Source organism: Pristis pectinata, chromosome 2 (assembly GCF_009764475.1).
Source record: "Pristis pectinata isolate sPriPec2 chromosome 2, sPriPec2.1.pri, whole genome shotgun sequence".
NCBI classification, from domain to species: Eukaryota; Metazoa; Chordata; class Chondrichthyes; order Rhinopristiformes; family Pristidae; genus Pristis; species Pristis pectinata.
This window is the reverse complement of record NC_067406.1, coordinates 4,365,816-4,379,891: the sequence shown is the minus strand read 5'-3', so window position 1 is coordinate 4,379,891 and position 14,076 is coordinate 4,365,816. Positions and strand designations below refer to the sequence as shown.

Sequence of the window (14,076 nt, the reverse complement as noted above, 5' to 3'; positions counted from 1 at the left end):
AAGAAAAGCATAAATTATACAAGAAAGAACATAATTGGAACAAAACAGAAACAAAATCCATTGTAGTGCAAAGTGGTCCCAGTGTTGGTATTGGTATTGGTTTATTATTGTCACTTGTACCGAGGTACAGAGAAAAGCTTGTCTTACAAACCGATCATACAGTGCAGTTACGTTGAGTTAGTACAGAGTGCATTGATGTAGTACAGGTAAAAATAATAACAGTGCAGAATAAAGTGTGACAGCTACAGAGAAAGTGCAGTACAATAAGGTGCAAGGTCACAACAAGGTAGATCGTGAGGTCAGAGTCCATCTCATTGTATAAGGGAACCATTCAATAGTCTTATCACAGTGGGGTAGAAGCTGTCCTTAAGTCTGGTGGTACGTGCCCTCAGGCTCCTGTATCTTCTACCCGATGGAAGAGAAGAGATGTCCCGGGTGGGTGGGGTCTTTGATTATGCTGGCTGCTTCACCAAGACAACAAGAGGTAAAGACAGAGTCCAAGGAGGGGAGGCTGGTGTCCGTGATGCACTGGGCTGTGTCCACAACTATTCTGTTGCTATTCTGAGGTAGTGATTAGGGTTGTGCCGGTTGGTTCAAGAACTGAATGGTTGAAGGGAAGTAGCTGTTCTTCAACCTGATGGTGTGGGGACTTTACCATCTTTTCTGCACCCTTTCCAGCTTAATGACATCCTGCCTATGGCTGGGTGACCAGAATTACACACAATGCTCCCAAATTTGGTCTCATCAGCGTCTTGTACATGTAACATAACATCCCGACCTCGATACCCAATGCCCTGACTGATGAAGGCCAGTGTGACAAAGGTCTTCTTCACCACCCTGTCTACCTATGTCTCCACTTTCAGGGAACTATGTACCTGCACCCCTCGGTCCCTCTGTTCTACAACACTCTCCAGGACCCCTCAACGGCCCTCTTATTGGGCTACTCCTCTGTCTGGGCAATGTAGTCAGGTCCGTTGAGGGGTCCTTTCTGAGCTGGCAGCCTGCCCCTCATCCAAGGTTATATGTGCGCCAGTGAGTCCCTGAACAGGGAGCACACGCCACCCATTGACTAGCTGGAAGCCTTAGAGTCATACAGCTTGGAAACAGGCCCTTCAGCCCAACTGGTCCATGCTGACCAAGATGCCCCATCCAAGCTAGTCCCATTTGCCTGCGTTTGGCCCATAACCTTCTAAAGCTTTCCGATCCATGTACCTGTCCAACTGTCTTTTAAAAGTTTTTGTTTTACCTGCCTCAACCACTTCCTCTGGCAGCTCGTTCCACATGGATACCAGCCTTTGTGTAAAAAAGTTGCCCCTCAAGTTCCTCTTAAATCTTTCCCCTCTCACTTTAAACCTATGCCCTCTAGTTCTTGATTCCCCAACTCTAGAAAAAATGCGGAGTGCATTCACCCAATCAATGCCCCTCACGATTTTATACACCTCTATAAGATCACCTCTCAGTTTCCTGCACTCTAAGGAATTAAGTCCCAGCCTGTCCAACCTCTCCCAATAACTCAGTCCCTCGAGTCCTGGCAATCCTTGTAAATCTCCTCTGCACTCTTTCCAGTTTAATAACACCTTACCTAGAGTGGGGCGACCAAAACTGAACACAATACTCCAAGTGCGGCCTCACCAGCGTCCTGTACAACTGCATCATGACATCCCTTCTGGGGGCCAATGGGTACAACAGGAACTGGAGAGCATTTTGGACAATAGCTTAAATATTTAGTTGATATTTTGAAACAAGACAAACTAAAAGGGAATCTGGGGAAAAAGACCAAAACAAAAAGGACGGAGAAGTGGATGAGTAAGGTGCAGAGCAGATAAGGTTCAGGAATTTTTCAAATGATTTTTGTCCTTTTCAAAGATAAATGATGTAAAGATGATGCAGCTTTACAAAACTCTGGTTAGATCACACTTGGGAGTACTGCGTCCAATCCTGGTCACCTCATTATAGGAAGGATGTGGAAGCGTTGGAAAGGGTGCAGAGGAGATTTACCAGGATGCTGCCTGGATTAGAGAGTATGGATTTTGAGGAGAGACTAAGGGAGCTGGGGCTTTACTCTTTGGAGAGAAGGAGGATGAAGGGAGACATGATAGAGGTGTACAAAATATTAAGAGGAATAGATAGAGTGGACAGCCAGCGCCTCTTTCTCAGGGCAACAATGCTCAATACAAGAGGGCATGGCTTTAAAGTAATGGGTGGGGAAGTTCAAGGGAGATATTTTTTAGAGGGAGGTTTTTTACCCAGAGAGTGGTTGGTGCATGGAATGCGCTGCCTGGGGTGGTGGTGGAGGCAGGTACATATGGAGGAATTTAAGACAGAGGGATATGTAGGAGGAAGGGGTTAGATAGTATTAGGTGTGGTTTAAAGGTCGGCACAGCATTGTGGGCCGAAGGGCCTGTATTGTGCTGTACTGTTCTATGAAATGTAACGTCAAGCCACTCGGCTTCTCAAATCTCACTTTGGAACGGTTGATTAGAACCTGCGCTGTCACTGTGGGCTGGCAGTTTAGCACGGGGATAGCCTCAAGTTAACCGCCCCACTGTGTTTCCCCTGCAGGATGAGAGACACGAGCAGGAAGAACAACGTGTTTGCACAGTTCCGCAAGAACGAACGGGACAAACAGAAGCTCATCGACACGGTGGCCAAACAGCTCAGGGGTTTGATCAGCAGCATGTCCCACCACTCTTGAGTCTGCTCTCTCTCGCCCCCCCCCCCCCCCAACTCCCGTCCGTCCCTCTTCCCTCGCCCCCTCCTTCCCTCCCTCTCAGTTGAACATTATGCTGGATGCAGGGCAATATGCCACCACAGTGACAGAAACGGAGATCGGTCCATCGCTTAAAGGGCAACAAGTTCTTGGCAAACTCTTTTTTGTTGCTTTGTTTACAGACTTGCTGTGGAAAGTTGCAAACTGCCTTTCAATGCACTGGAGCCACGGTGAAGGAAAGAGCACATCCTCAGCTACTGACCTCCTTGGACACACGTGACATTGCTGATCCCCTTGTGCACACAGCATGGGCTGGATACACAGTAGAACACTACCCCTAAACGTTCTTTATATTCATTGAATGAGTATTGCAAAGCAGAACAAAGACCAGACCTGCCAGTCCTAAATCCAAGCTAAATCAATCAGTTGGAGGGTTGACCAGAATCTCTCCACCCTCATCCTGAATGCCTATTGGATCTCCCTCAGCTCATTCCCAGATTCGCTTGTCATTTCCCGGTCTTGCCTTCTTTCTGAGCCAATCCCTCATTGATTCCAGCCATCAAGTCAGTTCGGTGTAGAGTCTGAGGATTACCTTGAGTTGCACTATTTGCTGGATGCTTTTCACAGTCCTCTCCTCAGTGAATCTTTGGTATCACAAGAAATATCAGTTCATTCTTTGTTCATACTGCTATCTTCCAACTATGCACGCTGAGGGCGTAGACTGCTTCTGCTCTACCAGTTGACCTGTGAGTCAGAGGGCTGGATTAATACCAGTGGCGATACAGTCAGTGACACAGGACGCTGGGGGAGAGGGGTTACTGAAGACAGTGTGAGGGAGGGGGATTAACATCAGTGGCGATACAGTCAGTGACACAGGACGCTGGGGGAGAGGGGTTACTGAAGACAGTGTGAGGGAGGGGGATTAACATCAGTGGCGATACAGTCAGTGACACAGGGCGCTGGGGGAGAGGGGTTACTGAGGGACAGTGTGAGGGAGGGGGATTAACATCAGTGGGGATACAGTCAGTGACACAGGGCGCTGGGGGAGAGGGGTTACTGAGGGACAGTGTGAGGGAGGGGGATTAACATCAGTGGGGATACAGTCAGTGACACAGGGCACTGGGGGAGGTGGTTACTGTGTTACTGAGGGACAATGCGATTAACCAGCCTCTCATAGAACACAGGAAAGAAATCTCTCAGTTATCTCTTTGCCTCCAAACCACAACAGAGCAGAAGTGGGTGAACATACTAAGGGGACAGGGGCTGAGAACGCACAGTTCGCCAGAACATCCTGTGGTAAACTGCTCTGTTGCCTGTGGAGTCCGGAGAAGCCTTTGGCCGGGGGAAAGATGCCCACCGTGGTTGCACCTCTTTGGGTGGCAGGTCTGAGGAGGGGCCACAGGGACAGAGGCACTACGTGAGCATTGCTACTACAACACACACCTGCTCACACCTCCACCACAGCAATGCTGCATAGAGTGATACAGCATGGAAGCAGGCCCTTCGGGCCATCTCATCCATGCCAGCCAATTTGCCTGCTATTGGTATTAGTTTATTATTGTCACTTGTACTGAGGTACAGTGAAAAACGTGTCTTGCATACCGCTTGTACGGGTCAATTCATTACACAGTGCAGTTACATTGGGTTAGTACAGAGTGCATTGATGTAGTACAGGTGAAAACAATAACAGTACAGAGTAAAGTGTCACAGCTGCAGAGAAAGTGCAGTGCAATAAGGTGCAAGGTCACAACAAGGTAGATCGTGAGGTCAGAGTCCATCTCATCTTATAAGGGAACCGTTCAATCGTCTTATCACAGTGGGGTAGAAGCTGTCCTTAAGTCTGGTGGTACGTGCCCTCAGGCTCCTGTATCTTCTACCTGATGGAAGAGGAGAGAAGAGAGAATGACCCGGGTAGGTGGGGTCTTTGATTATGCTGGCTGCTTCACCAAGAAAACGAGAGGTAAAGACAGAGTCCAAGGAGGGGAGGCTGGTGTCCGTGATGCGCTGGGCAGTGTCCACAACTCTGCAGTTTCTTGCGGTCCTGGGCAGAGCAGTTGCCGTACCAAGCCGTGATGCATCCAGATAGGATTTGTCTCATATCCCTCTAAACCTTTCCGATCCATGTACCTGTCTAATTTCCCTCTGGTCTCCTTTTTCACCTCTTACCTTAAACCTATGCCCCTCTAGTTCTACACTCACCTACCCTTGGAAGAGACTGACCATCCACCCTTCACTCTGTGCATTGTTGTTGGGAAGAGTCACAGAGGATGCAGATGTAGTTGTCCTCTGTAAGGCACCTTCACTGCCTGGATCCATCACCACGTTCAGAGAAGGCAAATTGTCGACCAGCGACCTTTCTTTTGTTCCCACTTTTCCTTTCGTACACCTTGTGCTTGTTCAGTGTGGTTATGGGGGACTGCGCCTGCTCTCACTGCAAGTGCCAGTTCTCAATGCACAAGGTAGAGCTAGGTGTACAAACACAGACCTGTACGGGCATCAGGGTTCTGCAGCCCAGCAGTGAGACACTGCCCTGCCAAGCACCAGTACCTCTTGCCAGATTCAGGAACTGTGCTGTGCCTCAGGAGAAAGTTTGGGTCCAAACCAGCAGTTTGAAAAGAAGACAATGTTGATCACTGGTTTATCGACACTGATCCTAGATTTGAATTTGTTCCTGAAACATACCCTTACAGTTGTTACTCTATGAAGCAACATCTCCGGGGTTAACAAACAATCTGCTGGAGGAACTCAGTGGGCCAAGCATCATCTGTGGGAAGAAAGGAATTGTCGACGTTTCGCGTCAAAACCCTTCTCCAAGACTCAGGCATTGGGGAGAACCACCCCTACACTTGCCCATCAACCCTTCAACCAGAGCTGCAGTAGCGTTGTCCTGTCCAGAAATTCCAGCCATCCGATCAGTCGGGAAGAATGCTGCGACAGAATTTTTCAAAAGCCTGGTGGGGGAGCAAGTCAAAGGTGAGCTGTGGAGTTGAAGACGACGCCACCCACAGTCAAATAGTCTGCTCACTAGTTTGTACTCTGCAGCTGGGGACAGCCAGCAAGAATGGGTCCAGGAGAAGAGGGGAAATGCTGAATGAAGCAAGACTGTTGCTGAATGCACTCCCCATTGCTGACACAACCCTGCTCAAGCACCAGTATTGGCGAATAGCTCGAAGATAATGCTGCTTTTACTGAGAGATTCTCATTGTTATCTTAAGCAATTTTGTCTTAGGGATTCACGACCTGAAACCGTTGATTGCTGATATGCACTGACTCTGTTTACTGCAGTGATGTCCTGCTGTGGACACCTGACTGTGTGGGTGTGAGTAAGATGATCAGGGGAATTTAAAACCTTCCCAATGCTTGAAATCTGAAATTTGAAAAGAAAAGCACAAAGTGTTGGGTTAACACTGATTGTCTATCCAGAGGCAGAAGGAGCAATAGCTCGAGTTCACAGAGATTTCAGCCAATGGAACAGGTTTTGGAGGGCTCGAGGTGGTCAATTGATGTTCTCTTCTCACTGTCAGACTTCCTACAGCCGTTGTATTCCCCAATCACCGAACCTTTCCCTCTTTCCCTCCCCACCATATCCCTCAACCCCTCCCCACCACGTCCCTCAATCCCTCCCCACTGTCCCTCAACCCCTCCCCACCACGTCCCTCAACCCCTCCCCACCACGTCCCTCAAACCCTCCCCACTGTCCCTCAACCCCTCCCCACCACATCCCTCAACCCCTCCCCACCACATCCCTCAACCCCTCCCCACCACGTCCCTCAATCCCTCCCCACCACGTCCCTCAACCTCTCCCCACTACGTCCCTCAATCCCTCCCCACCACATCCCTCAACCCCTCCCCACCACGTCCCTCAATCCCCACCACATCCCTCAACCCCTCCCCACCACGTCCCTCAACCCCTCCCCACCACGTCCCTCAATCCCCACCACGTCCCTCAATCCCCACCACATCCCTCAACCCCTCCCCACCACGTCCCTCAATCCCTCCCCACCACGTCCCTCAACCTCTCCCCACTACATCCCTCAACCCCTCCCCACCACGTCCCTCAATCCCCACCACGTCCCTCATCCCTCCCCACCACGTCCCTCAATCCCCACCACGTCCCTCAACCCATTTCCTCATCCCTCAATCCCTCCCCACCACATCCATCAACTTCTTCCCTCCACATCCCTCAATCCCTACCACATCCCTCAAGCCCTTCCCTCCACATCTCTCGATCCCTTCCCACCACATCTCTGATCCCTCCACATTCCCCGATCTCACCTGAATCTCCTTCCCTCCAGAAGGATGTCTGGTGTCTCTGAAGCCCGGTTTCACGGGCCTTTCTGAAATCCGTGTCTGCCAATCTGCGGCTCTGGATGTGTATGCCACTGCTGACCCCTATTTCCTTCCAGTTACTTCCCTGGAACTGAGTCCAGTGATGCACTCTGCCAGGAGCATTCCCAGTCCTCAACAATATCAGTTACAAATCTTTTCCAAAGACGGTGAGCTCTTCGTCTGCTGGCTGCTGATTGGCTGGATGTCCATATATTCAGGAACTTCCTGCTGAAATATTCCTAAAATTTGCATGAATTAATTCACTCGGGCTATCGTCCACCCCTTCCATGTTGTTCACCAGTTCGGTTGGGAAACTAGCGCGGTGGGGTGGGGTGCAGTCTGAGGGAAGAATAGAGCCACAATTTTAATTGTATAGAAAGGGAATATGTAAACACTCACAGATTGTATATGTACAACCTTCCAGTGAACACAGAGTATCCTAGGGCCACTGTACAAAGATGAGTGCTAGGTTGACTGGGTAAATGCTGGGTTTTCTGGAGGTCTGCTGACATGTTACTAACTCTATAATCATTGTATTATCCAGTGTCATGTTTACCTATGTATGCCTCCCATTGTAACATACGCCAGCCTGCACGGTGGCTAGTTCTTTTGTTATTTTTCTATGTTCTATTTGTTGGAAACTGCACAGGGTTTTTTTTTGCACAGATGCAGAATTTACAAAAAAAAATCAAATGGATAAATGGGGAGTTAAGGGTTTCTTTGCTTGTTACCGACATACAAGATGCGAATTACAGTGAGAGAGACTGCTCTCCTCAGTGCACAGTACTGACTGAGAAATAAAACCGCTTATGTTGCCACTTGGTTTTCTTTCTCTCTCTCTCTCACACACACACGCACACACACACACACACAAGCAGCACGCACACACACACGCACACACCATGCACACGCAGCACACACACACGCGCACACACACACACACACACAAGCAGCACGCACACACACGCGCACACACACACGCACACACCATGCACACGCAGCACACACACACGCGCACACACATGCAACACGCACACACAATGTATACACACCACACACACAGATATGCTCACACAAAAACACACGTACACATGCACACACATGCACGGACACACACATGCACATACACATGCACGTACACACATGCACATACATACACATGCACGTATACACACACGCACATGCACAAACACACATATACACAGGCACACACACATGCATAGACACACCATGCACATATATGCTCAGACACATGCACACACACACAAACACACACACATTGTCCTCAGTGTTATACAACAGCTTTTTACCAGCCACAAAGACCAGTCATTCAAGACCTTTATCCAGTACAATAGTTCAGTGGTTCTTCACTAACCTCTCTGAGTATGAAGGTCAAGATCCACAGCAACAGCTCAAGCACCTAAGAGTCAAACAGCACGGAAGAAGGTCCGTCAGTCTATCTCACCCATACCAACCAAGATGCCCATCTAAGTTAGCCCCCATTTGCCTGTGTTTGGCCCGTATCCCTCTAAACCAATTTACTAATTTACCTTTTCCTATCCATGTGTCTCTCAAGTGTTGTTAATGTACCTGCTTCAACCACTCCCTCTGGCAGCTCATTCTGTATGCGGACCATAAAAAAGTTGCCCCTCAGATTCCTATTACACCTCTCCCCTCTCACCTTAAACCTATGCCCTCTAGTTTTTGGTTCTCTTTCCCTGGGAAAAAAACTGTGTGCGTTCACCCTATCTAGGACCCTCATGATTTTATACATCTCCATAAGATCACCCCTCATTCTCCTATGCTCAACTGATAAAATCCCAGCCTGCTCAACCTCTCTCCCTATAACTCAGTCCCCCAAGTCTTGGCAACATCCTCATAAACGTTTTCTGCACTCTGTCATTGAAGGGAGTGCTAGATATCGAAAGTGTCATGTCTCAGATGAAACCTTACACTCAGACCCCCTTCTCCCTTTTGTGAGAACCTAGAAGTTCTCACTGCACCATCTGGGAGAAGAGCTCGACAATTCCTCCTTATTGTCCTGGCCAACATTTATCCCTCAGCCAAAGTTCAAAGGAGATGTGCGGAGCAGGTTTGAGTGGTGGGTGCCTGGAATGGGCTGCCGGGGGGGTGGTGGAGGCAGATACGATAGAAGTGTTTAAGAGGTTTTTAGATAAACACATGACAGATGCAGTTCAACCCAGATAAGTGTGAAGTGGTTCATTTTGGTAGGTCAAATATGGTGGCAGAATATAGTATTAATGGTCGGACTCTTGGCAGTGTGGAGGATCAGAGGGATCTTGGGGTCCAAGTCCATAGGACGCTCAAAGCAGCTACACAGGTTGACTCTGTGGTTAAGAAGGCATATGGTGTATTGGCCTTCATCAATCGTGGAATTGAATTTAGGAGCCAAGAGGTAACGTTGCAGCTATTATAGGACCCTGGTCAGACCCCACTTGGAGTACTGTGCTCAGTTCTGGTCGCCTCACTACAGGAAGGATGCGGAAGCCATAGAGAGGGTGCAGAGGAGATTTACAAGGATGTTGCCTGGATTGGGGAGCATGCCTTATGAAAGCAGGTTCAGTGAGCTCGGCCTTTTCTCCTTGGAGTGACAGAGGATGAGAGATGACCTAATAGAGGTGTATAAGATGATGAGAAGCATTGATCGTGTGGATAGTCACAGGATTTTTCCAAGGCTGAAATGGTTGCCACAAGAGGACACAGGTTTAAGGTGCTGGGGAGTAGGTACAGAGGAGATGTCAGGGGTAAGTTGTTTACTCAGAGAGTAGTGAGTGCATGGAATGGGTTGCTGGCAACGGTGGAGGAGGCGGATACGATAGGGTCTTTAAGAGACTTTTGGATAGGTACATGGAGCTGAGAAAAATTACTATGGGTAAGCCTAGTAATTTTGAAGGTAGGGACATGTTTGGCACAACTTTGTGGGCTGAACGGCCTGTGTGTGCTGCAGGTTTTCAATGTTTCTATGAACGTGCAGAGAATGGAGGGATAGGGGCCACGTGCAGGCAGAAGGGATTAGGTTTCATTAGCTTAATTAGTTCGGCACAACATCGTGAGCCAGAGGGCCCGTTCTTGTGTTGTGCTGTTCTGCGTTCTTGTTCAATGGCAATGAGACCATTTACCCGGTCATTACCACGCCGCTGTTTGTGGGAGCTTGCTGTGCACAGATAGGGTCATAGGGTAACACAGCACAGAAGCAGGCCCTTCGGCCCAATTTGTCCGTGCCGACCATGGTGTCCACCATGCTGGTCCCATTTGCCCGCTTTTGGCCCATATCCCTCTGCACCCTTCCTATCCATGGACCTGTCCAAGTGTCTTTAATGTTATTGTACCTGCCTCAACCACTTCCTCTGGCAGCTCATCCCACACACACACCACCCTCTGTGTGAAGAAGTTGCCCCTCAGGTCCCTTTTAAATCTTTCCCATCTCATCTTAAACCAATGGCCTCTAGTTTTTAGTTCCCCATCCCCTGGGAAAATATTACTCCAGTGACCAGACTTCAAGATGGCTGTGAGGATATTCTGAAAATGGGAAAGGTGCTACACAAATGCAAGTATTTTATTCTTTGGATCAGCAACTTCAATTGCAATTTCTGCTGTGGAAAGTTGGAACAGCACAGTTGGAACAAAATGTTTCTGGAAGTTAATGACGACACAGACCAGAAGATATCACGCAACCAGATTCTTATTGCATCTCACTTTCTTAAATTCCCTGCGGCCTAGTCCGGCTGTTGAACAGGAACCCTGATGTTTCTGATGATCCTCAGATCAAACATTGGCACTGGGAGAAATCTGATGCACATGCGATCTGGACTTTCCATTTGACCATCTTATAAGATTTCTTTATTAGTCACATGTACGTCGAAACACACAGTCAAATGCATCTTTTGCGTAGAGTGTTCTGGGGGCAGCCCGCAAGTGTCGCCACAATTCCAGCGCCAACACAGCATGCCCACAACTTCCTAACCCGTACGTCTTTGGAATGTGGGAGGAAACCGGGGCACCCGGAGGAAACCCGTGCAGACACGGGGAGAACATACAAACTCCTTGCAGACAGCGGCCGGAATTGAACCCGAGTCACTGGCGCTGTAATGGCGTTATGCTAACCGCTGCACTGCTGTGCCTTTTCACTGTTTATTTTGCAACACTTGACCTTCTCTTTGTTGTACAAAGTATCACAGCAATGTTTCTTCATTCATCTGAGGAATACAAAAGCCTGAAGGCACGTACCACCAGGCTCAAAGGACAGCTTCTATCCTATTATAAGACTATTGAACGGTTCCCTGGTACATAAGGTGGAATCTTGACCTCACAATCTACCTCGTTATGACCTTGCACCTTATTGTCTGCCTGCACTGCACATTCTCTGTAACTGTAACACTTTATTCTGCATTCTGTTATTGTTTTCCCTTGTACTACCTCAATGCACTGATGTATGGATGGCATGCAAAACAAAGTTTTTCACTGCTCCCCCCAGATTTTACCACTCTCTTACACACTTGGGGCAATTTCGCCACACGGTAGTGCAGCGGTTGACGTAACGCTATTACAGCGCCAGCGACCTGGGTTCAATTCCGGCCGCTGTCTGTAAGGAGTTTGTACGTTCTCCCCGTGTCTGTGTGGGTTTCCTCCGGGTGCTCCGGTTTCCTCCCACGTTCCAAAGGCGTACAGGTTAGGAGTTCTGGACATGCTGTGTTGGCGCTGGAAGCGTGGCGACACTTGCGGGCTGCCCCCAGCACATTCTCAGTAATGCAAAAAGACGCACTTCACTGTGTGTTTCGATGTACATGTGACTTATAAATAAATATCTAATCTAAATATCTAAATTTACAGCAGCCAGTTAACCTACCAACCTGCACACCTTTGGGATGTGGTAGGAAACCGCAGAGCCCAGGGGAAACCCATGCACTCACAGGAATGCACAAATTCCACACAGACAACGCCGGAGGTCAGGATTGAACCTGGGTCTCTGGAATTGTGAGGCAGTGGCTCTACCAGCTGTGCCATTGTGCAACCTATCAATTATTGCCCATTCCTACATATATTGCGGTGCCATTTCAGAGTGCTGTTAAGAGTTACCCAAACTGCTGAAGATCTCGAACCATAGAACACTATGGCACAGAAAATAGGCCATTTGGCCCTTCTAGTCTGTGTCAAAACTTTATTCCGCTAGTCCCATTGACCTGCACCCAGTCCATAACTCTCCAGACCTCTCCCATCCATGTATCTATCCAATTTATCTGGAGTCATTTAGGCTGAAGTATGGATAGCTGATTTCTTACCCTTAGACCAGATGCGTTTTTTACAACAATTTGGTAGTTTCATGGTAACTATCCCCGACACCTGCTTTTTCTACTGGGTGTATTGAATCAACACGTTGATAAGCAGTACAGCAGGTAGTCCTGCTGTCTCAGCTCCAGGTAAATTGGTAAATTGGTTTATTATTGTCACATGTACCGAGATACAGTGAAGCACTTGTCTTGCATACTGTTCATACAGATCAATTAATTACAACATGCATTGAGGTAGCACCAATTGGGTTCAGGGCCCTGCCCTGAGGAGCTCCTGGGGCTGGAATAATTGTCCGCTGATAACCAGAATATCTTACACCTGCAAGGTATGGTAAATTAATTGGTAAATTCGTTTATTATTGTCACATGTACTGAGATACAGTGAAAAACTTGTCTTGCATGCCAGTCATACAGATCATAGAACATAGATAGAACATAGAACATTACACTACAGTACAGGCCCTTCGGCCCACAATGTTGTGCCGACATTTTATCCTTCTCCAGGGTCTATCTAACCCTTCCCTCCCACATAGCCCCCTATTTTTCTATCATTCGTGTGTCTATCTAAGAGTTTCTTAAATGTCCCTAATGTATCAGCCCCCACAACCTCTGCCGGCAGTGCATTCCACGCACCCACCACTCTCTGTGTAAAAAACTTAACTCTGACATCTCTCTTATACCTTCCTCCAATCACCTTAAAATTATGTCCCCTCGTGTTAGCCATTGTCACACCGGGAAAAGTCTCTGACTGTCCACTCGATCTATGCCTCTTATCATCTTGTACACATTTCATCACATCAGTGCATTGAGGTAGGACAAGGTAAAACAATAACAGGATGCAGAATAATGTATTACAGTTACAGAGAAAGTGCAGTGCAGACAGACAATAAGGTGCAAGGGCCATGACAAGGTAAATTGTGAGGTCAAGAGTCCATCTTATCGTACTAGGAGACCGTTCAATAGTCTTACAACAGCAGGATAGAAGCTGTTCTTCTTGAGCCTGGTGGTATGTGCTTTCAGGCTTTTGCCTGAGTTCAATCCTGATCTTGGGTGTTGTCTGTGTGGAGCTTGCACGTTGTCCCTGTGACCGCATGGGTTTCCCCCGGGTGTTCTGGTTTCCTCCCACATCCCAAAGACAGGCTGCTGGGTTAGTTGGTTGATGTAAGTTACTTCTTCATGTAGGTGGGTCATGGGAAAAGTGAGGAGAGGAGAGAGTGAGAAGGGTGCACAGAGATTTGTGGGACTGATGGGTGGGCGTGGATTCCATGGGCCAATGGCCTTCTGCACTATGAGGGACTATAATATGAGCAATAAATTGAAGTTACATTCCCCAGTTGCCAGGATTCAACCCACAAAACAAATAAAGCCAAGTTTCTTATTTAAACTGCTGTTGATTGTGGACTGGACCAAGTTGGAAATGCCTTGCATGTTGGAACCAAGACCTGCAAAATCATGGAATAGTGGTTGTCCTGCAAGACCATCTCCGTGATGTGCCCACCAGGAGGTTGATCATAATCTAACCATAAAACCATAGAACCATAGAACCATAGAACAGTACAGCACAATACAGGCCTTTCGGCCCACAAAGTTGTGCCGACCTTCAAACCACTCCTAAGACTATCTAACTCCTTCCTCCCACATATCCCTCTATCTTAAATTCCTCCATATGCTTATCTAACAACCTCTTGAACTTGACCAACGTATCAGCCTCCACCACCACCCCAGGCA

The 14,076-nt window shown here is 48.1% G+C and overlaps 1 protein-coding gene across 3 annotated transcripts in view; it reads left to right on the top strand.

Moving 5' to 3' along the window:
* Positions 1 to 7,847, top strand: part of exoc6b (exocyst complex component 6B) — a 742,224-nt gene extending 734,377 nt beyond the window's left edge. For all 3 annotated transcript variants that reach the window (XM_052038528.1, XM_052038519.1, XM_052038535.1), the window contains one exon: positions 2,563 to 7,847. In XM_052038528.1, coding sequence (XP_051894488.1) covers positions 2,563 to 2,695 — 133 coding nt within the window. In that variant the 3' untranslated portion in view covers positions 2,696 to 7,847. The remainder of the gene's footprint in view (positions 1 to 2,562) is intronic.
* The last annotated feature ends 6,229 nt before the right edge of the window (positions 7,848 to 14,076 follow it).